Here is a 20,000-nt window from a genome sequence, read left to right on the forward strand (position 1 = left end):
TTCAAAAATTCATAAGACAATTGTGTTATTCCAGGTAAACATGTTTTTTCCTTTGTAATCCCCATCTGTCATTTATATGAGCTTTCTTTGCCAAACTAACTTTAAAAAACTTTAGTCTGCAAGTATAGGACGCCAGGATAATAATTTAGTGTCTTCTCCTTAAAAAACTCCATTGATTTTGTTTTATGTGATTGATTATTATATATATTTTGAACATGATCATGATATCAATTCATATATGAACATATATGAACCCCTGCCATTATACACAGCATATTATAATAATATTTATATATATGAAAATTATATATATATTCCTTATTTGAAAGTATATATATATATATGTCACCATTCATTCTCATCTTAGTAAATATAACATACAAACATATATATACACATATCATACATGTATAAACCTATATATAATATTTAATATACATATATATAATATAATATACATATATATAATATATATATATAATATATATTATATGCCCTTTATATATATATGTCACAGTAATATACATTTAGATGTATATATTTTTATATAATATACATATATATATATCAAAACTGGATAATTATATAATTTATATATATATTTATTATAAAACTCTGCACATATATAAATTGGACACAATATTCAGTAATTGTTAGATAAATGTTTCTATATAGAAATCTTTTGAGTCTATATTATACATATATTTATAATAAAATATATATATTTTTAACATTTGCCCTGGCATGTATTATTTGGACCCCTGTATTCGAAAAATGTTCATATAGAATGACCTAAAGATAAAATCACTTAACTTAATTACAAATTAGTTACCTTATATATATATATTTTTATGTATTCTATATGTTTAATATTAACTTTTAATTGTAAAAATGTTCATCTTGCAAAAATTTTTATTGTTTACAAAAAAAGAGAATTATTTTGTTGTTACTAACATTTTTGGTGGTCAGTCACCTCCTTGTATAATCTTTTAATTGTCCTGTCCCTATATCTGAATGGTTGATCCTAATCCTTTGTAAAACCTATAAATATTTAACCTGTTTTGGCAGTTCTACTAATTCTTCAATTGTGTTGGATTCCAGGTACATGTTTTTCTTTTGTAATCCCCATCTGTCATTTATATGAGCTTTCTTTGTAAACTTATTTTTAAATTTCTTTAGTCATCTAAGTATAGGACGCCAGTCGAAAGGCTTTGCAGCACTGCAGTGTTTCTCTTTCCTTCATGGATTTTGTCTTATATATATATATATATATATATATATATATATATATATATATATATATATATATATATATATATATATATATATAAATATATTATATATATATATATATTATATATATATATATATATATATATATATATATATATATATATATATATATATATATATATATATATATATATACATATATATATATATATATATATATATATATATATATATATATATATATATATATATATATATATATATATATATATATATATATATATATATATATATATATATATATATATATATATATATATATATATATATATATATATATATATATATATATATATATATATATATATATATATATATATATATATATATATATATATATATATATATATATATATATATATATATATATATATATATTATATATATATATATATATATATATAATATATATATATATATATATATATATATATATATATATATATATATATATATATATATATATATATATATATATATATATATATATATATATATATATATATATATATATATATATATATATATATATATATATATATATATATATATATATATATATATAATTACTGTATATATGCTACAAGAATCAGCATGATTGCATCTGCATATCTAGTACCAAGCCATCCCACTAGTGTCAAATTAGAATAAAACGAATAACCAAAGAGAACAGAACTGTTTGTCAGGTCAACTAGAACCCAAGTCCGCCAGATTTGCAGTTTCTTAGTCCTCATCTAAAGGCAACCACCCCTCCCCCTCAGATCTTAATTCCTCTTTTCCTGGAAATGGTGATTCTCGCTCTCTCTTCCTCTTTCAGAGGACCTGCCGTTTGTATTAGTTGATTAACGTCCTCCGGCATAGCCAGAGGTCACCATTAGGAAGGAGAAAATTTGGGTGTGGACAGCTCCTACCGTCCAAGGATTGTAGCCAGATTAAAGTGCGATGCCACATGGGGACCACATGGGCCTACCTCCCATCATGGATCTTGGACCATGGGAACTGCGTGGCTTCAACTCCCATCATGCATTATCTGTGACCCATGGGTCAGAGACTCTAAAAGGGAGCTGCTGTCCGGCGCCTCCGAGATTCTGAGAGAACGAGACGAGAGGTGATGCAGCCTCACTCCTTCAACCCTTTACCTCTTGACAGAAGAGCTGCACATGCTGTAAATGAGGCGACCATGCGCAGAAGCCCAGTCTGCTGAGAGATTGAACGAAAAGTGTCGTATGTTTTGCTAAAGTTCCAAAATCCCCTCATAAGACTCGGAAGGTTTTTATGCTCTCCTACCAAAACGATCGTTTACGCATTTCATTCATCTCATTCATTTGTGATATAGGACACATTTTAATATTATGCCAAAGAGACAAAACTAAAGTTAAAAAACCCCAACCACGAGTAAGCCACTCCTGATAATAATTTTGCATCTCTGTCCTTACTAAAACTCCATTGAGGTTTGCCCCTATTATGTGATTGATTATTGATTTGTGAACATGATCATGATCATGACGAGCTGCCTTCATTGATTGATGAACACGCTCATGACGAGTCCCCCTTGATTGATTGATAAACCCGCTCATGACGAGCCCCTCTTGATTGAACCTTGATTGAACACGCTCATGACGAGCTTTTTAAATAACACAACAGCTGTGAATTCTGTAGAAACTCCCTCCCCAAGTGTTACCCATCTCGCGTTGAGTGCCAGAATTGATTGACTGAGAGTTCTACGGAACACAACCCCCCCCCATGAGGCACCCCAAAAGGCCCATGTATTTTGATTGACTGATTTCTTAATGATTGATTGAACCTATAACCTCTGCACTATAGCCAGTACCGTCTGTTTGCATGTTATCCTCGTTCATTGAACAAACCTTGAGTTCTCTGGAACCCGCACCCTGAGTGCCATTTGAAGAAGTGCCAACTTCCATGCTAGTGCCACAGTTTCATGAGCCTACATTCATCACCACGTTAAACGTGTATGGTCATAGTTGTATCAGCAATGGCTGTCAGATTCATATTTGCATGTTGAAGAAAAATTAGTTCGGCACAGGTTTCCCACCATCAGATATCTTGCCCATCTTTGGCAACTGAAGTGCCCACGCACAGTTCAGGCAATATATTGATTCTAATAGCTAACAGGTGTCTCTGCTACAGCTGAGTCAGATATCTGTGAGTTTTGTATTTACGACGTTGACATCAATTAATCAGTATATTCATTTTTGTACAATTGATACAGCTGTATGCTAAAATCTTTTGTAAATTGAGAAGCATTATAATGTAGTTGAATTAATATCATACTTGTTCCAAATTAACGGTAACACTAACCCTACAAAATAACTGGATCAAGCACTATCATAAAAATTTAGCTTGTTCCATCTCAAAAAGAACTCTCAAAACCATTATCAAAACCATAAATATAATGAACATCAGTTTTACCGTTTATGTAGTTTTGGCATACCATATTAAATTGGCCAGGTAATTGCTGACAAAAAATTAAAAAACTTAGTTGACATTCTTCACGAGGCAAATATTTATTGACTAGAGAATTTTCAGTGACAAGCATATTGAACCTCTGGTTTTGTAGCACTTGATCCGAAAGGTGTGAACGATACTATTTTAAATTAAAAATCCTTTGAAGTTTTACGTAAATTTATACACTTTTCACATCTAAAATTTGGATTAGTGCAGTCCTATTCTAAAGGGACTATGTAAAAATACATTTATATGCTAAAATAAACTGTATTCATAAAGTTGACTAAACTGCAATTTATTACTATTACTAATATATTCTTACAGTAAAAAAGATAATAGTAATATCAGAGAGGGTCAAGACAAAACGTTTTGACCCACATCCCAAAATGACGTCAATATCATAGAGAGGGTTGAGGGGATATGTCCTAATCTTAGAGGTGTTACACTGCCCTGAAGCTTGGACCAAGTTACCCTCATTCGGCATACTTGCATGGAGGCCACTTGTGCGAAAGTCCAATCATAGAGTTCATTCCCCACAGACCCTTTATAATATGCACACATTAAATAAAAAAGTGAGTACACATTACACATTGTGTTATAGTGTTATTCAAAACCAGATTGTATTTTGGAATAGTTTATTGGTCATTTAACATGCATGTTCATGTTAAACCTTTTTGAAAGGAAAGAAAAGAAAATTAAAAAGTTTAACTATTACTTGATTCAACCTAGGTCACTTCATATGCAATCAAAGAACTTGCAATTAATTCCTATGATGATTATCTGTGGTTGGAAAAATACAGGAAAAATAAATTTCTGCAGTTGACTACTTTTAACACATGAACTAGCAATTATCAGCTCAACAGGAATTATGATAAAATGAGAAACAGCTGAAGTGTCAGTGCTCCATAATATTCATAGGTACCATGGTCAAATTTTGAATGCATAATACATTAGTGGATGTTGAACCTGTTTGTGACGTTGTTTACTGTAGTATAGACACGTCCTTTATGGGACACTCACCCTCGGTCATAAATAAGGTTAGGGCTCCTGCTCCCAATTGCCAATAATTATCTCAGCTGTTGTGCGTTGTTTTCTGTTACCCTGGCATGTATAACGTAAAGTTGAATGATGAAATTGGTCAGGATTTGTACTGCGTTTCATTTGCATGCACACACACAAAAACACACACACACACCAAATATGTACATGTAGATGAAAATGAATGAATCCGTGCTCATCCTTATTCCTTATTTGAAAGTGCTCGCAGCTCAGTGCCATACTGTCACCATGAAAACTCATCTTAGTAAATGTGTGGAATTGTAAAAAAACTTTCAGCTTCAACATTCAAGCTTATGTTAAACCGGCATAATTTTGTAATAGTCATCCCATACATAGGATAACCAGAGTGCAACATCTTTCTTTCTTGACTTAATTTTAAATCATTCAGATTTCTGTGATTTAGTACCATGAATGCACATTGCTCGGTATCTATATAAATACAAATGTGGAACGTTTACACATTTTAAAACATATTTGAGCTGCCATACTCCTTCACAAATTCAAACTATATGGTGTAAAGTGCCTGTATGGCGTATAAGCATGTGATTTTCTTCACAGGTATTCCATTTCTTTGTGTTTTGAGGAGGGGGGGGGGGAGGGAGGTTTAACTAGCTAGTTTGGTGATTAGTCAAGAAGCACCCTCACTATCACATGCTTGTGCGCCTCCAGCATCACCGGTCTCACTTGGCGTGGGTCACCTCTGGGCATACTGCTGTAAGCACCTTTCCGTCCACCCACCATTCATTCACACACCATTAAAAGTGGATCGAATATCAACAATAAATCATAGTACTCGAGCATCCTATGTATGAGTTAACCATTACAGAGTTATTGCCAGGTCTGCATGAGCAGCATAAGCTTGAATTTTTGAGGTTAAGTTGAAAAGGTTTTTACTTTGGTGTAGGTTTTGTAAAATATTATTGCAAAAAGTTTACATCACGAATGATTATGGAAATTTAATTAAAAAGAAATGTAGTTTGACAGTTTAAATTAAACTTAATGTTCCCTCGGGCACCATTAAATTTCAGATAATGCCAGCTTCTGGGAGGGTAGTAACCTGGTCTTTGGAACTTGACCCCATCAATAAGTTTGGAGTGGAATCAGACCCAATTTCCAGTTTACATGAATTCACATCATGTAATAATAAGCTTTGTTGCTTGCTGCTTTCTTTGTCTTTTTAGTATCCTGTATTGACGTCACTCTTACAGAATGGTGATTGTATGCATTTTTTTAGCAGAGAAAATTCAGTTTCCTGCAAAAACTAAATTCAAATAAAAGCTCACAGAATGACATGCTTACATATTGTGTATATATTTCTTAAGGTACAGCAATCCTAAATATGCTAAGTACCTCAGGCATATATAATAAAACCACTGGTCTGTTTGCAGGAACAAGGTCAGCTTAATTGGTACTGACTATCACTTTTTTGCCAGATGCACATGGATTTGCAATAGCCACAGTGACCTTCTTCATGGTCAAGTGGTTAGGATAACCTCATCTGACATATCAGGTGCACGCTCTAATCCTGCCATGGATATCAGTATTTGTTCATAATGTCTTAGTCTTTGTAGTGGAAAGCATATACAAAAAGCGTGAAGAAATCAAGAAGTGCTTTAGATATATTATATAGACGTATGACATACACTTGGAAAATTTGGCAAAAGCAATAGAGATAGCATTTATGAAGATGTTGCTGTTTAGACTGCAGTAATTAAAAATTTGAAAGTATTAAAACAGCATTAACTATGAGACATTACTCATAATATAAAAATTTGATGACAACAAAAAAGATATGAACCTTTGAAATTTTTCATTACATGTTGGATAAAAGAGGTCACCTATTTTATTCTAAAAGTTCGGTGGTTGGGTTTGTAAGATAATTTTTTTATTTATTAGTGCGGTTTCCAATTTATTGATACACTACAATTTTACTCCAATGCACAGTATGGAAATATTTTATCCGGATGAACCCCAATTTAGAGCAAAATAATTTCATCCTAAATGACAGCATCCACTTGAATGATCTAGTTAATACAAATAACAAATGTCGCTTAGTTGTGTGCCGTAATAACCAGACGTGATGAATGGGTAGTCCGCAGTGAAGATGTAAGCATACCCACGTTGATCAGGAAAGGTGAAGCCATTGGCTTCATCTAAATCGCAGTCACCATTATTCTTGGCAGTTATATTAAAGGTGAAATTGTTTTGATTACTTCCATCTCCACTTGTCTTGTAATAACAACTCTTGAGATAACGGTTTTTAGTTGGATGGGTGCAGAATGTGTACACAGGGAACCCATCTCTCATGTAACCAACATTTGCACAGCTAAAGTTGCCAGCTATGCACACAGGAACCTGATCATAGTAGTAGCGGCAGTTCTGGTCGGTACGTCCGTTGCAGGTGTCAAAACTTGCTTGCTCATTGAAAACTGCAATGTCTCCTTGAGGGCTGCTTAAAGGGTTGTAGAAAAACGCTCCAGAAATTGCAATTCCCACAGGCCCCACTCCATACGCTTTGTAGGTGGAGCCTTTGACTGGATTCACTGGGATGGCCATAAAACTTCTGTACTCACAGGCTTTGTTCGGATTTGGCTTTTGTTGGCCTTGGTCAAATACATGGTTGGGTATGCCAGTAGCTGCCACAATCCGGTAATTACCAGTGATAGTACTGTAGAATCCTGAAACAGGGTTAGTGCACCCGCATTTATTTTGTGTGCTTGTAGAGCAAGAGCCACTGTTGTATGCATTGAGAGCTTTCTGCAGCAAGTCTGGGAAAGCAGTACTAGAGGTAGTTGTTGTTGTTGCTGCTGCTGCTGCTGTGTTAACATTTTTATAAGTACACTTGAACCCAGGCCTGTTTATACTAGCATCAGACTTGAAAATGACTGTGACATAAGCTGTGGTGGTAATGTAATTCTGTGGACCTATAGTGCTACAGTATTTTTTTGACAATGTTAGTATCATTAATCTGTAAAAAGTCTCGGCAACTTCCTGAGGCTCTTTTTCCCTGAAGATTAAATTCCTGACAAGTTATTGAAATTTTGGATCCAGTATTAAATACATAAGTGCAGGTGGTCGAAGATGGATAGTTGGTAGGATAATTAGGACTGGTAAATATTCCAGAGGATTCACTGAAAGCTTGTTGACAGGCCTGAAAAAGACAAGAAAATGACATCGTAGGTATGATATATGAAGAAAGTAACGGTCAGGGTATAAATATAAGATCAAAATGAAATCAGTATTAAAAGACGCATTTCTGAACAAGAAATCGATGAGAGAAAAATACTGGAAGTGAGTTGTGAGATCATTCTTACCAAGGACTGAAACTAAATTATGAGCATACCTCAAAAAAATTGATGTAGTTGAAGTGGTCTGTAACTTTATTCACTGAAGTTGTACCCCAGTGACAAAATCATAAGACAGTAGTCAGACAAAAAGATAACAAAATATGAAAGACTGAGATCTGAAGATAAATTTTTAAAGATCAAGATTTTATTCTACTCATGCTGGGTTAGGAATGGTAGCTGTAGTCATTAAGTAATGGTTGACAAATAGCAAAAATGTCCAACTTCAAGTCCAAAAGACCCAATACAGCAAGCAGTATCAGGAGTATTACTATGATAAACATACGGCGGTTACTTTTGTTACTACTACTACTACTACTTCTACTGCTAAAGTAGTTAATAGTGATCATAAGGTACAGCAGTAATAATCATCTAGCAGACACCGATTACGGTGATTGTGTTTCCGTCCTGTTATCCTATTATTATCCTGAAAATGATTTCAAAAACTCTGACACGATCAATAAGCGACTAAACTGAGGACCCTGTTGGAAGCAAGCCTCATTTCACGTTAGACCTTCCCAGATTGCTTGATTGTGATTTCAGTGATTCTGTTTCTTTTCGTATCCGAAACCATGCCAAATTGATTTTGCTGTTACATCCGAGCATTTGTATACTCAAATCTAATGATGAACTTTCATATTCTCTCTCTCTCTCTCTCTCTCTCTCTCTCTTAATGAATGGATAATCTACCTGGAAAAACTACACGGCACAAGTCCTCCCTTAATGAGGAAATGATTGTTCGAAAGGCAGAGTAGCAGTCTGCGTCATATTCTCTTAATATGGACTTAACTTCTCCCCCCCTCCCCATATTCTATGCTTCTTTAAGGCTTTACTACAGCGTGTTCAGGTAACCTCACTAACAACAAAAATGGTAATACAAAAATATTGTTATAAAAAGTTAATGGCAGCTGTCAGCGAAATCGAATCGGGAAAACGTTTTAGAGAAAAAAGTCATATATTACTCAAATAACTAGCAGTCTTTCTCGAAATTGCAAATTAGATGAAACCGATACTTACGGCCGATATCCCATAAAGGTAAAAGAGGAAAGCAATCCATGTGGTAATCAGGAGATTCTTCATGTTTCCTCCTGACAGTGATCTTCGATCAGGACGACTTGTTTTCAGTAATCAAGGGTCAGTGGTCAGTGCTTCTCTTGTGCTTCGGTAGTTATTTGGTGTGAGTAGAGCCCTCTGGTGAGGGTTTATATACCCAACATGTGACGTGAAACCTTGAATTTTAACAGTAATCTGTGTGGACGACGTGAGACAAGGGGAATCAATCATAAATACTTAATTTGCATTCAGTGAAGACCCGCTTAATGTCCTGGCTAACATTTCACGTTGCACTATTTCGTCGATGTTGAAAAAGCTCATATGCATTTCAAAAGCCAGATGACAAGTAAATGCAAATATTTATGAGATTTTATTCTGATACTCAACTCCGTAATGATTCAATTTGTCTTACGTACTGAGATATATCATAGTATGCCCACATGCACATACACACACACACACACACACACACACACATATATATATAATATATATATATATATATATATATATATATATATATATATATATATATATATATATATATATATATATATATATATATATATATATATATGTATGTATGTATGTATTAAATAAATGACAAAATTCACAAAGGAAAGAGAAACAATGGAGTGCTGCAGAGGCCTTTTGATATCGTCCTTTATTTAGCAGAGATTCAGTTATACTCACATACACAATATAGATATATATATATATATATATATATATATATATATATATATATATATATATATATATATATATATATATATATATATATATATAATACAGTATATATATATGTATGTGTGTGTTTATAATCGAATCACGAAAATATGGAATACGATGAATACGTAAATAAAGACAAAATCCACAAAGGAAAGAGAAACACTGGAGTGCTGTGAGGCCTTTCGACTGGTGTCCTTACTTAGCAGACTGAAGAAATATAAAAGCAAGTTCACAAAGAAAGCTCATATAAATGACAGATGGGGATTATAAATGAAAAAACATGTACCTGGAAATCAACACAATTGAAGAGTTAGCAGAACTGCCAAAACAGGGTTAAATATTTCGGAGGTTTTACAAAGGATTAGGATCAACAATTCAGAAGCAGGGACAGGAGAATTAAAAGATTATGCAAGGAGGTGACTGACCACCAAAAAATGTTAGTAACAACAAAATAATTCTCTTTTTTTTTGTAAACAGTAACAATTTTTGCAAGATGAACATTTTTACAATTAAAAAGTTAATATTAAACATACGAATATATAGAAAATATATATAAGGTAACTAATTTGTAATTAAGTCAGTGATTTTATCTTTTAGGTCATTCCTGAACATTTTTCGAATACAGGGGTCCAAATAATACATGCCAGGGCTAATGTTAAAATTACAGCTGGAAGTAACCTGTAAAATAGCGGACTCCAAAAGATTTCTTGAAGAGAAATCTTTCGATCTGGCAATCACTGAACTTTCAGTCCAATTTATCCTGTGAGAGTTTTCACTTAAATGGATATTAAAGGACGTTGTAGCTTACTGATTGTATATGAATCACGGTGATGTGATAAAGTCATAATATGGCTGCGTGCGACAAACGCACTACACGGTTAACATGGCAGAGGTGGGTGGATATTGTCTCTAAATACAAACACCTGAGTTCGACGGGAGATTTGTATATGGGAGCCGATATCCACTGATACCTCACTTGCTAGCCGTGTGGGTTAAGCGTCCACTGTAGTCCTGAGTTCTTGTCCGTCGCTGGTTCGAGCCCACGAGATGACGAACTTATTATCAAATAAAAAATTCCCCTTCGGTAACATATATAAAAATATATTATTTCCGAGGTAGAGCGAATTGGATATTAAAGGACATTTGTAGCTTACTGATTGTATATGAATCATGGTGATGTGATAAAGTCATAATATGGCTGCGTGCGATAAATGCACTACACGGTTATAATGGCAGAGGTGGGTGGATATCGTCTCTAAATACAAACACCTGAGTTCGACGGGGGATTTGTATATGGGAGCCGATATCCACTTATACCTCACTTGCTAGCCATGTGGGTTAAGCGTCCACTGTAGTCCTGAGTTCTTGTCCATCGCTGGTTCGAGCCCACGAGACGACGAACTTATTATCAAATAAAAAATTCCCCTTCAGTAACATATATGAAAATATATTATTTCCGAGGTAGAGCGAATTGGATATTTAAGGACATATGTAGCTTACTGATTGTATATGAATCACGGTGATGTGATAAAGTCATAATATGGCTGCGTGCGACAAACGCACTACACGGTTAACATGGTAGAGGTGGGTGGATATCGTCTCTAAATACAAACAGCTGAGTTCGATGGGAGATTTGTATATGGGAGCCGATATCCACTTATACCTCACTTGCTAGCCGTGTGGGTTAAGCGTCCACTGTAGTCCCGAGTTCTTGTCCGTCGCTGGTTCGAGCCCACGAGACGACGGACTTATTATCAAGTAAAAAATTCCCCTTCGGTAACATACAGTATATGAAAATATATTATTTTCGAGGTAGAGCGAATTGGATATTAAAGGACGTTTGTAGCTTACTGATTGTATATGAATCACGGTGATGTGATAAAGTCGTAATGTGGCTGCGTGCAACAAACGCACTACACGGTTAACATGGCAGAGGTGGGTGGATATCGTCTCTAAATACAAACACCTGAGTTCGATGGGAGATTTGTATATGGGAGCCGATATCCACTTATACCTCACTTGCTAGCCATGTGGGTTAAGCGTCCACTGTAGTCCTGAGTTCTTGTCCATCGCTGGTTCGAGCCCACGAGACTACGAACTTATTATCAAATAAAAAATTCCCCTTCGGTAACATATATGAAAATATATTATTTCCGAGGTAGAGCGAATTGGATATTAAAGGACGTTTGTAGATTACTGATTTTATATAAATCACGGTGATGTGTGTTTAAAGTCATAATATGGCTGAGTGCAAAAAACGCACTACACTGTTAACATGGCAGAGGTGGGTGGATATCGTCTCTAAATACAAACACCTGAGTTCGACGGGAGATTTGCATATGGGAGCCGATATCCACTTATACCTCACTTGCTAGCATTGTGGGTTAACCGTCCACTGTAGTCCTGAGTTTTTGTCCGTCGCTGGTTCGAGCCCACGAGACGACGAACTTATTATCAAATAAAAAATTCCCCTTCGGTAACATATATGAATATATATTATTTCCGAGGTAGGGCGAATTGGATATTAAATGACGTTTGTAGCTTACTGATTATATTAATATATATATGTATATAAACACACACATGTATATATTATATATACATACACATATATAAAATATATATATATATATATATATATATATATATATATATATATATATATATATACATTTATATAATTTGTATATATATATATATATATATATATATAATATATATATATATAATTATATATATTATATATATACATACATATATTTATTATATTATATATAATTTATATATATATTATATATATACATGCACATATTATATATAAATATATATACACATATTTTATATATAATATATATATATATATATATATATATATATATGTATATATATGCATATATATATATGCATATATATATATATATATATATATATATATATATATATATATATATATATATATATATATATATATATATATATATATATTTATATATATATATATATATATATATATATATATATATATATAATATATGTATTTATATATATATTTATATACATATATATATATATATTATATATAAATATATATAATTACTGTATATATGCTACAAGAATCGGCATGATTGCATCTGCATATCTAGTACAAAGCCATCCCACTAGCCTCAAATTAGAATAAAAACGAACAACCGACGAGAACAGATCTGTTTGTCAGGTCAACTAGAACTCAACTCCCCCAGATTTGCAGTTCCTTAGTCTTCATCTAAAGGCAAACCCCCTTCCCCTCAGATCTTAATTCCCTTTTCCTGGAAATGGTGATTCTTGCTCTCTCTTCCTTTTTCAGAGGACCTGCCGTACGTATTAGCTGATTAACGTCCACCGGCATAGCCAGAGGACACCATTAGCAATGAGAAAATTTGGGTGTTGACAGCTCCTTCCTTCCAAGGATTGGCGCCAGATTAAGGTGCGAAGCCACATGGGGACCGCATGGGCCTACTTTTCATCATGGATCTTGGACCATGGGAACTGCATGGCTTCAACTCCCATCATGCATCTGTGACCCACGGGTCAGAGACTCTAAAATGGAGCCGCTGTCCGGCGCCTCTGAGAAAGAACGACTTGAGATTATGAGAGAACGAGACGAGAGGTGATGCAGCCTCACTCCTTCACCCCTTTACCTCTTGACAGAAGAGCTGCACAAGCTCTGAATGAGTCGAGCATGCGCAGAAACCCAGTCTGCTGAGAGATTGAACGAAAAGTGTCGTATTGTTTGCTGAAGTTCGAAAATCCTCTCATAAGACTCGGAAGTTCCGTTATGCTCTCCTACCAAAACGATCGTTTACGCATTTCATTCATCTCATTCATTTGTGATATAGGACACATTTAAATTGTATGCCAAAGAGGCAAAACTAAAGTTAAAAAAACCCAACCACGAGTAAGCCACTCCTGATAATAATTTACATCTCTCTCCTTACTAAAATTTCATTGAGGTTTACCCCTATTATGTGATTGATTATTGATTTGTGAACATGATCATGACGAGCTGCCTTCATTGATTGATGAACACGCTCATGACGAGGCCCCCATTGATTGATTGATGAACCCGCTCATGACGAGCCCCTCTTGATTGAACCTTGATTGAACACGCTCATGACGAGCTTTTTAAATAACACAACAGCTGTGAATTCTGTAGTAACTCTCTCCCCAAGTGTTGCCCATCTCGCATTGAGTGCCAGAATTGATTGACTGAGAGTTCTACGGAACACAACCCACCCCCCATGAGGCACCCCAAAAGGCCCATGTATTTTGAATGATTGATTTCTTGATGATTGATTGGACCTATAACCTCTGCACTATAGCCAGTACCGTCTGTTTGCATGTTATCCTCGTTCATTGAACAAACCATGAGTTCTCTGGAACAGGCACCCTGAGTGCCATTTGAAGAAGTGCCAACTCCCATGCTAGTGCCATAGTTTCATGAGCCTACATTCATCACCACGTTAAACGTGTATGGTCATAGTTGTATCAGCAATGGCTGTCAGATTCATATTTGCATGTTGAAGAAAAATGAGTTCGGCACAGGTTTCCCACCATCAGATATCTTGCCCATCTTTGGCAACTGAAGTGCCCACGCACAGTTCAGGCAATGTATTGATTCTAATAGCTAACAGGTGTCTCTGCTACAGCTGAGTCAGATATCTGTGAGTTTTGTATTTATGACGTTGACATCAATTAATTAGTATATTCATTTTTGTACAATTGATACAGCTGTATGCTAAAATCTTTTGTAAATTGAGAAGCATTATAATGTAGTTGAATTAATATCATACTTGTTCCAAATTAACGGTAAAACTAACCCTACAAAATCACTGGATCAAGCACTATCATAAAAATTTAGCTTGTTCCATCTCAAAAAGATCTCTCAAAACCATTATCAAAACCATAAATATAGTGAACATCGGTTTTACCGTTTATGTAGTTTTGGCATACTACATTAAATAGGCCAAGTAATTGCTGACAGAAAAATACAAAAACTTAGTTGACATTCTTCACGAGGCAAATATTTATTGACTAGAGAATTTTCAGTGACAAGCATATTGAACCTCTGGTTTTGTAGCACTTGATCCGAAAGGTGTGAACGATACTATCTTAAATTAAAAATCCTTTGAAGTTTTACGTAAATATATACACTTTTCACATCTAAAATTTGGATTAGTGCAGTCCTATTCTAAAGGGACCATGTAAAAATACATTTATATGCTAAAATAAACTGTATTCATAAAGTTGACTAAACTGCAATTTATTACTATTACTAATATATCCTTACAGTAAAAGAAAGATAGTAATATCAGAGAGGGTCAAGACAGAACGTTCTGACCCACATCCCAAAATGACGTCAATATCATAGAGAGGACAAGTCCTAATCTTAGAGGTGTTACACTGCCCTGAAGCTTGGCATACTTGCATGGAGGCCACTTGTGCGAAAGTCCAGTCATAGAGTTCATTCCCCACAGACTCTTTATATAATGCACACATTAAATAAGAAAAATGAGTACACATTACACATTGTATTATAGTGTTATTCAAAACCACATTCTATTTTGGAATAGTTTATTGGACATTTAACATGCATGTTCATGTTATATCTTTTTGAAAGGAAAGAAATGAAAATAAAGTTTAACTATTACTTGATTCAACCTAGGTCACTTCATATGCAATCAAAGAATTTGCAATTAATTCCTATGATGATTATCTGTGGTTGGAAAAATACATACATGAAAAATAAATTTCTGCATTTGACTACTTTTAACACATGAACTAGTAATTATCAGCTCAACAGGAATTGTGATAAAATGAGAAATAGCTGAAGTGTCAGTGCTCCATAATATTCATAGGTACCATGGTCAAATTTTGAATGCACAATACATTAGTGGATGCTGAACCTGTTTGTGACGTTGTTTACTGTAGTATAGACACGTCCTTTATGGGACACTCACCCTCGGTCATAAATAAGGTTAGGGCTTCTGCTCACCATTGCCAATAATTGTCTCAGCTGTTGTGCGTTGTTTTCTGTTACCCTGGCATGTATAACAAAGTTTAATGGTGAAATTGGTCAGGATTTGTACTGCGTTTCATTTGCTTGCACACACACACACACGCACACCAAATATGTTCATGTAGACGAAAATGAATGAACCTGTGCTCATCCTTATTCCTTATTTGAAAGTGCTCGTAGCTCAGTACCATACTGTCACCATGAAAACTCATCTTAGTAAATTTATGGAATTGTAAAAACCTTTTCAGCTTCAACATTCAAGTTTATGTTAAACTGGTATAATTGTGTAATGGCATCCCATACATAGGGTAACCAGAGTGCAACATCTTTCTTTCTTGACTTAATTTTAAATCATTCAGATTTCTGTGATTTAGTATCATGAATGCACATTGCTCGGTATTTGTATAAATACAAGTGTTGAACGTTTACACATTTTAAAACATTTTTGAGCTGCCATACTCCTTTACAAATTGAAACATATATGGTGTAAAGTGCCTGTATGGCGTATAAGCATGTGATTTTCTTCACAGGTATTCCATTTCTTTGTGTTTTGAGGAGGGGGAGGGGGAGGGGGAGGGAGGTTTAACTAGCTAGTTTGGTAATTAGTCAAGAAGCACCCTCACTATCACATGCTTGAGCGCCTCCAGCATCACCGGTCTCGCTTGGCCTGGGTCACCTCTGGGCCTACTGCTGTAAGCACATTTCCATCCACCCACCATTCATTCACACACCATTAAAAGTGGATCGAATATCAACAATAAATCATAGTACTCGGAGCATCCTATGTATGAGTTAACCATTACAGAGTTATTGGCAGGTCAGCATAAGCAGCATAATCTTGAATGTTTGAGGTTAAGCTGAAAAGGTTTTTACTTTAGTGTAGGTTGTGTAAAATATTATTGCAAAAAGTTTACATCACGAATGATTATGGAAATTTAATTAAAAAGAAATTTAGTTTGACAGTTTAAATTAAACTTAATGTTCTCTCAGGCAGCATTAAATTTCGGATAATGCCAGCTTCTGGGAGGGTAGTAACCTGGTCTTTGGAACTTGACCCCATCAATAAGTTTGGAGTGGAATCAGACCCAATTTCCAGTTTACATGAATTCACATCATGTAATAATAAGCTTTGTTGCTTGCTGCTTTCTTTGTCTTTTTAGTATCCTGTATTGACGTCACTCTTACAGAATGGTGATTGTGTGCATTTTTTTAGCAGAGAAAATTCAGTTTCCTGCAAAAACTAAATTCAAATCAAAGCTCACAGAATGAAATGTTTACATATTGTGTATATATTTCTTAAGGTACAGCAATCCTAAAAATGCTAAGTATCTCAGGCATATATAATAAAACTACTGGTCTGTTTGCTCGAACAAGGGACTGACTATCACTTTTTTGCCAGATGCACATGTATTTGCAATAGCCACAGTGACCTTCTTCATGGTCAAGTGGTTAGGATAACCTCATCTGACATATCAGGTGCACGCTCTAATCCTGCCATGGATATCAGTATTTCTTCATAATGGTCTTAGCCTTTGTAGTGGAAAGCATATACAAAAAGCGTAAAGAAATCAAGAAGTACTTTAGATATATTATATAGACTTATGACATACAACTTGGAAAATTTGACAAAAGCAATAGAGATAGCATTTATGAAGATGTTGCTGTTTAGACTGCAGTAATTAAAAATTTGATAGTATTAAAACAGCATTAACTATGAGACATGACTCATAATATAAGAATTTGATGACAACAAAAAAGATATGAACCTTGGACATTTTTCATTACATGTTGGATAAAAGAGGTCAGCTATTTTAATCTAAAAGTTCGGTGGTTGGGTTTGTAAGATAATTTTTTTATTTATTAGTGCAGTTCCAATTTATTGATACACTACAATTTTATTCCAATGCACAGTATGGAAATATTTTATCCGAATGAACCTCAATTTAGAGCAAAATAATCTCATACTAAATGACAGCATCTACTTGAATGATCCTAGCTAATACAAATAACAAATGTCGCTTAGTTGTGTGCCGTAATAACCAGGCGTGATGAATGGGTAGTCCGCAGTGAAGATGTAAGCATACCCACGTTGATCAGGAAAGGTGAAGCCATTGGCTTCATCCAAATCGCAGTCACCATTATTCTTGGCAGTTGTATTAAAGGTGAAATTGTTTTGATTACTTCCATCTCCACTTGTCTTATAATAACAACTCTTGAGATAACGGTTTTTAGTTGGATTGGTGCAGAATGTATACACAGGGAACCCATCTCTCATGTAACCAACATTTGCACAGCTAGAGTTGCCAGGTATGCACACAGGAATCTGATCATAGTAGTAGCGGCAGTTCTGGTCGGTGCGTCCATTGCAGGTGTCAAAACTTGCTTGCTCGTTGAAAACTGCAATGTCTCCTTGAGGGCTGCTTAAAGGGTTGTAGAAAAACGCTCCAGAAATTGCAATTCCCACAGGCCCCACTCCATACGCTTTGTAGGTGGAGCCTTTGACTGGATTCACTGGGATGGCCATAAAACTTCTGTACTCACAGGCTTTGTTCGGATTTGGCTTTTGTTGGCCTTGGTCAAATACATGGTTAGGTATGCCAGTAGCTGCCACAATCCGGTAATTACCAGTGATAGTACTGTAGAATCCTGAAACAGGATTAGTGCACCCACATTTATTTTGTGTGCTTGTAGAGCAAGAGCCACTGTTGTATGCATTGAGAGCTTTCTGCAGTAAGTCTGGGACAGCAGTACTAGAGGTAGTTGTTGTTGCTACTGCTGTTGCTGCTGTGTTAACATTTTTATAAGTACACTTGAACCCAGGCCTGTTTATACTAGCATCAGACTTGAAAATGACTGTGACATAAGCTGTGGTGGTAATGTAATTCTGTGGACCTATAGTGCTACAGTATTTAGTTGACAGAATGTTAGTATCATTAATCTGTAAGAAGTCTCAGCAACTTCCTGAGGCTCTTTTTCCTGAAGATTAAATTTCTGACAAGTTATTGAAATTTTGGATCCAGTATTAAATACATAAGTACAGGTGGTCGAAGATGGATATTTGGTAGGATAATTAGGACTGGTAAATATTCCAGAGGATTCACTGAAAGCTTGTTGACAGGCCTGAAATAGACAAGAAAATGACATCGTAGATATGACATATGAAGAAAGTAATGGTCAGGTTATAAATATAAGATCAAATGAAATCAGTATTAAAAGACGCATTTCTGAACAAGAAATCGATAAGAGAAAAATACTGGAAGTGAGTTGTGAGATCATTCTTACCAAGGACTGAAACTAAATTATGAGTGTTTATTTAATGTTCAGTGATTTTCTGTACATTGAGCAAGCCTCAAAAAAATTGATATAGTTGAAGTGGTCTGTAACTTTATTCACTGAAGTTGTAGCCCAGTGACAAAATCATAAGACAGTAGTCAGACAAAAAGATGACAAAATATGAAAGACTGAGATCTGAAGATAAATTTCTGAAGATTAAGATTTTATTAAACTCACGCTGGGTTTGGAAAGGTAGCTGTAGTCATTAAGTAATGGTTGACAAATAGCAAAAATGTCCAACTTCAAGTCCAAAAGACCCAATACAGCAAGCAGTATCAGGAATATTACTATGATTAACATACGGCGGTTACTTTTGTTACTACTACTACTTCTGCTGCTAAAGTAGTTAATAATGATCATAAGGTACAGCAGTAATAATCATCTAGTAGACACCGATTGCGGTGATTGTGTTTCCGCCCAGTTATCCTATTATTGTTCTGAAAATGATTTTAAAAACTCTGACTCGATCAATAAGCGACTAAACTGAGGACCCTGTTGAAAGGAAGCCCCATTTCACTTTAGACCTTCCCAGATTGCTTTATTTAGATTTCAGTGATTCTGTCTCTTTTCGTATCCCGAACCATGCCAAATTGATTTTGCTGTTACATCTAAGCATTTGTATACTCAAATCTAATGATGAACTTTCATATTATCTCTCTCTC

The 20,000-nt window shown here is 34.7% G+C and overlaps 1 protein-coding gene and 2 long non-coding RNA genes across 5 annotated transcripts in view; 1 reads left to right on the forward strand and 2 right to left on the reverse strand.

Annotated features, from left to right (window-relative positions):
• LOC136850662 (uncharacterized) overlaps positions 1-20,000 on the forward strand; it is a 352,695-nt gene that overhangs the window by 325,532 nt on the left and 7,163 nt on the right. The window lies entirely within an intron of this gene.
• Positions 6,423-9,344, reverse strand: LOC136850658 (uncharacterized). Its single transcript, XM_067124418.1, has 2 exons — positions 9,183-9,344; positions 6,423-7,972 (listed from the first exon to the last, which is right to left on the reverse strand). The coding sequence occupies exon 2, from the start codon at positions 7,783-7,785 to the stop codon at positions 6,850-6,852; it is 936 nt and encodes a 311-aa protein (XP_066980519.1). The 5' UTR covers positions 7,786-7,972; positions 9,183-9,344; the 3' UTR covers positions 6,423-6,849.
• The window catches only part of LOC136850659 (uncharacterized), a 2,955-nt gene continuing 528 nt past the window's right edge, over positions 17,574-20,000 (reverse strand). The window contains exon 2 of the long non-coding RNA XR_010856679.1: positions 17,574-19,125. This is a non-coding gene — a long non-coding RNA (uncharacterized lncRNA). The remainder of the gene's footprint in view (positions 19,126-20,000) is intronic.

Source organism: Macrobrachium rosenbergii, chromosome 22 (assembly GCF_040412425.1).
Source record: "Macrobrachium rosenbergii isolate ZJJX-2024 chromosome 22, ASM4041242v1, whole genome shotgun sequence".
Lineage (NCBI taxonomy): Eukaryota > Metazoa > Arthropoda > Malacostraca > Decapoda > Palaemonidae > Macrobrachium > Macrobrachium rosenbergii.

What these genes read in the sequence shown, in the direction of transcription:
- LOC136850658 (XM_067124418.1), bottom strand. Translation starts at nt 7,785, where the DNA reads ATGATACTAACATTGTCAAAAAAATACTGTAGCACTATAGGTCCACAG.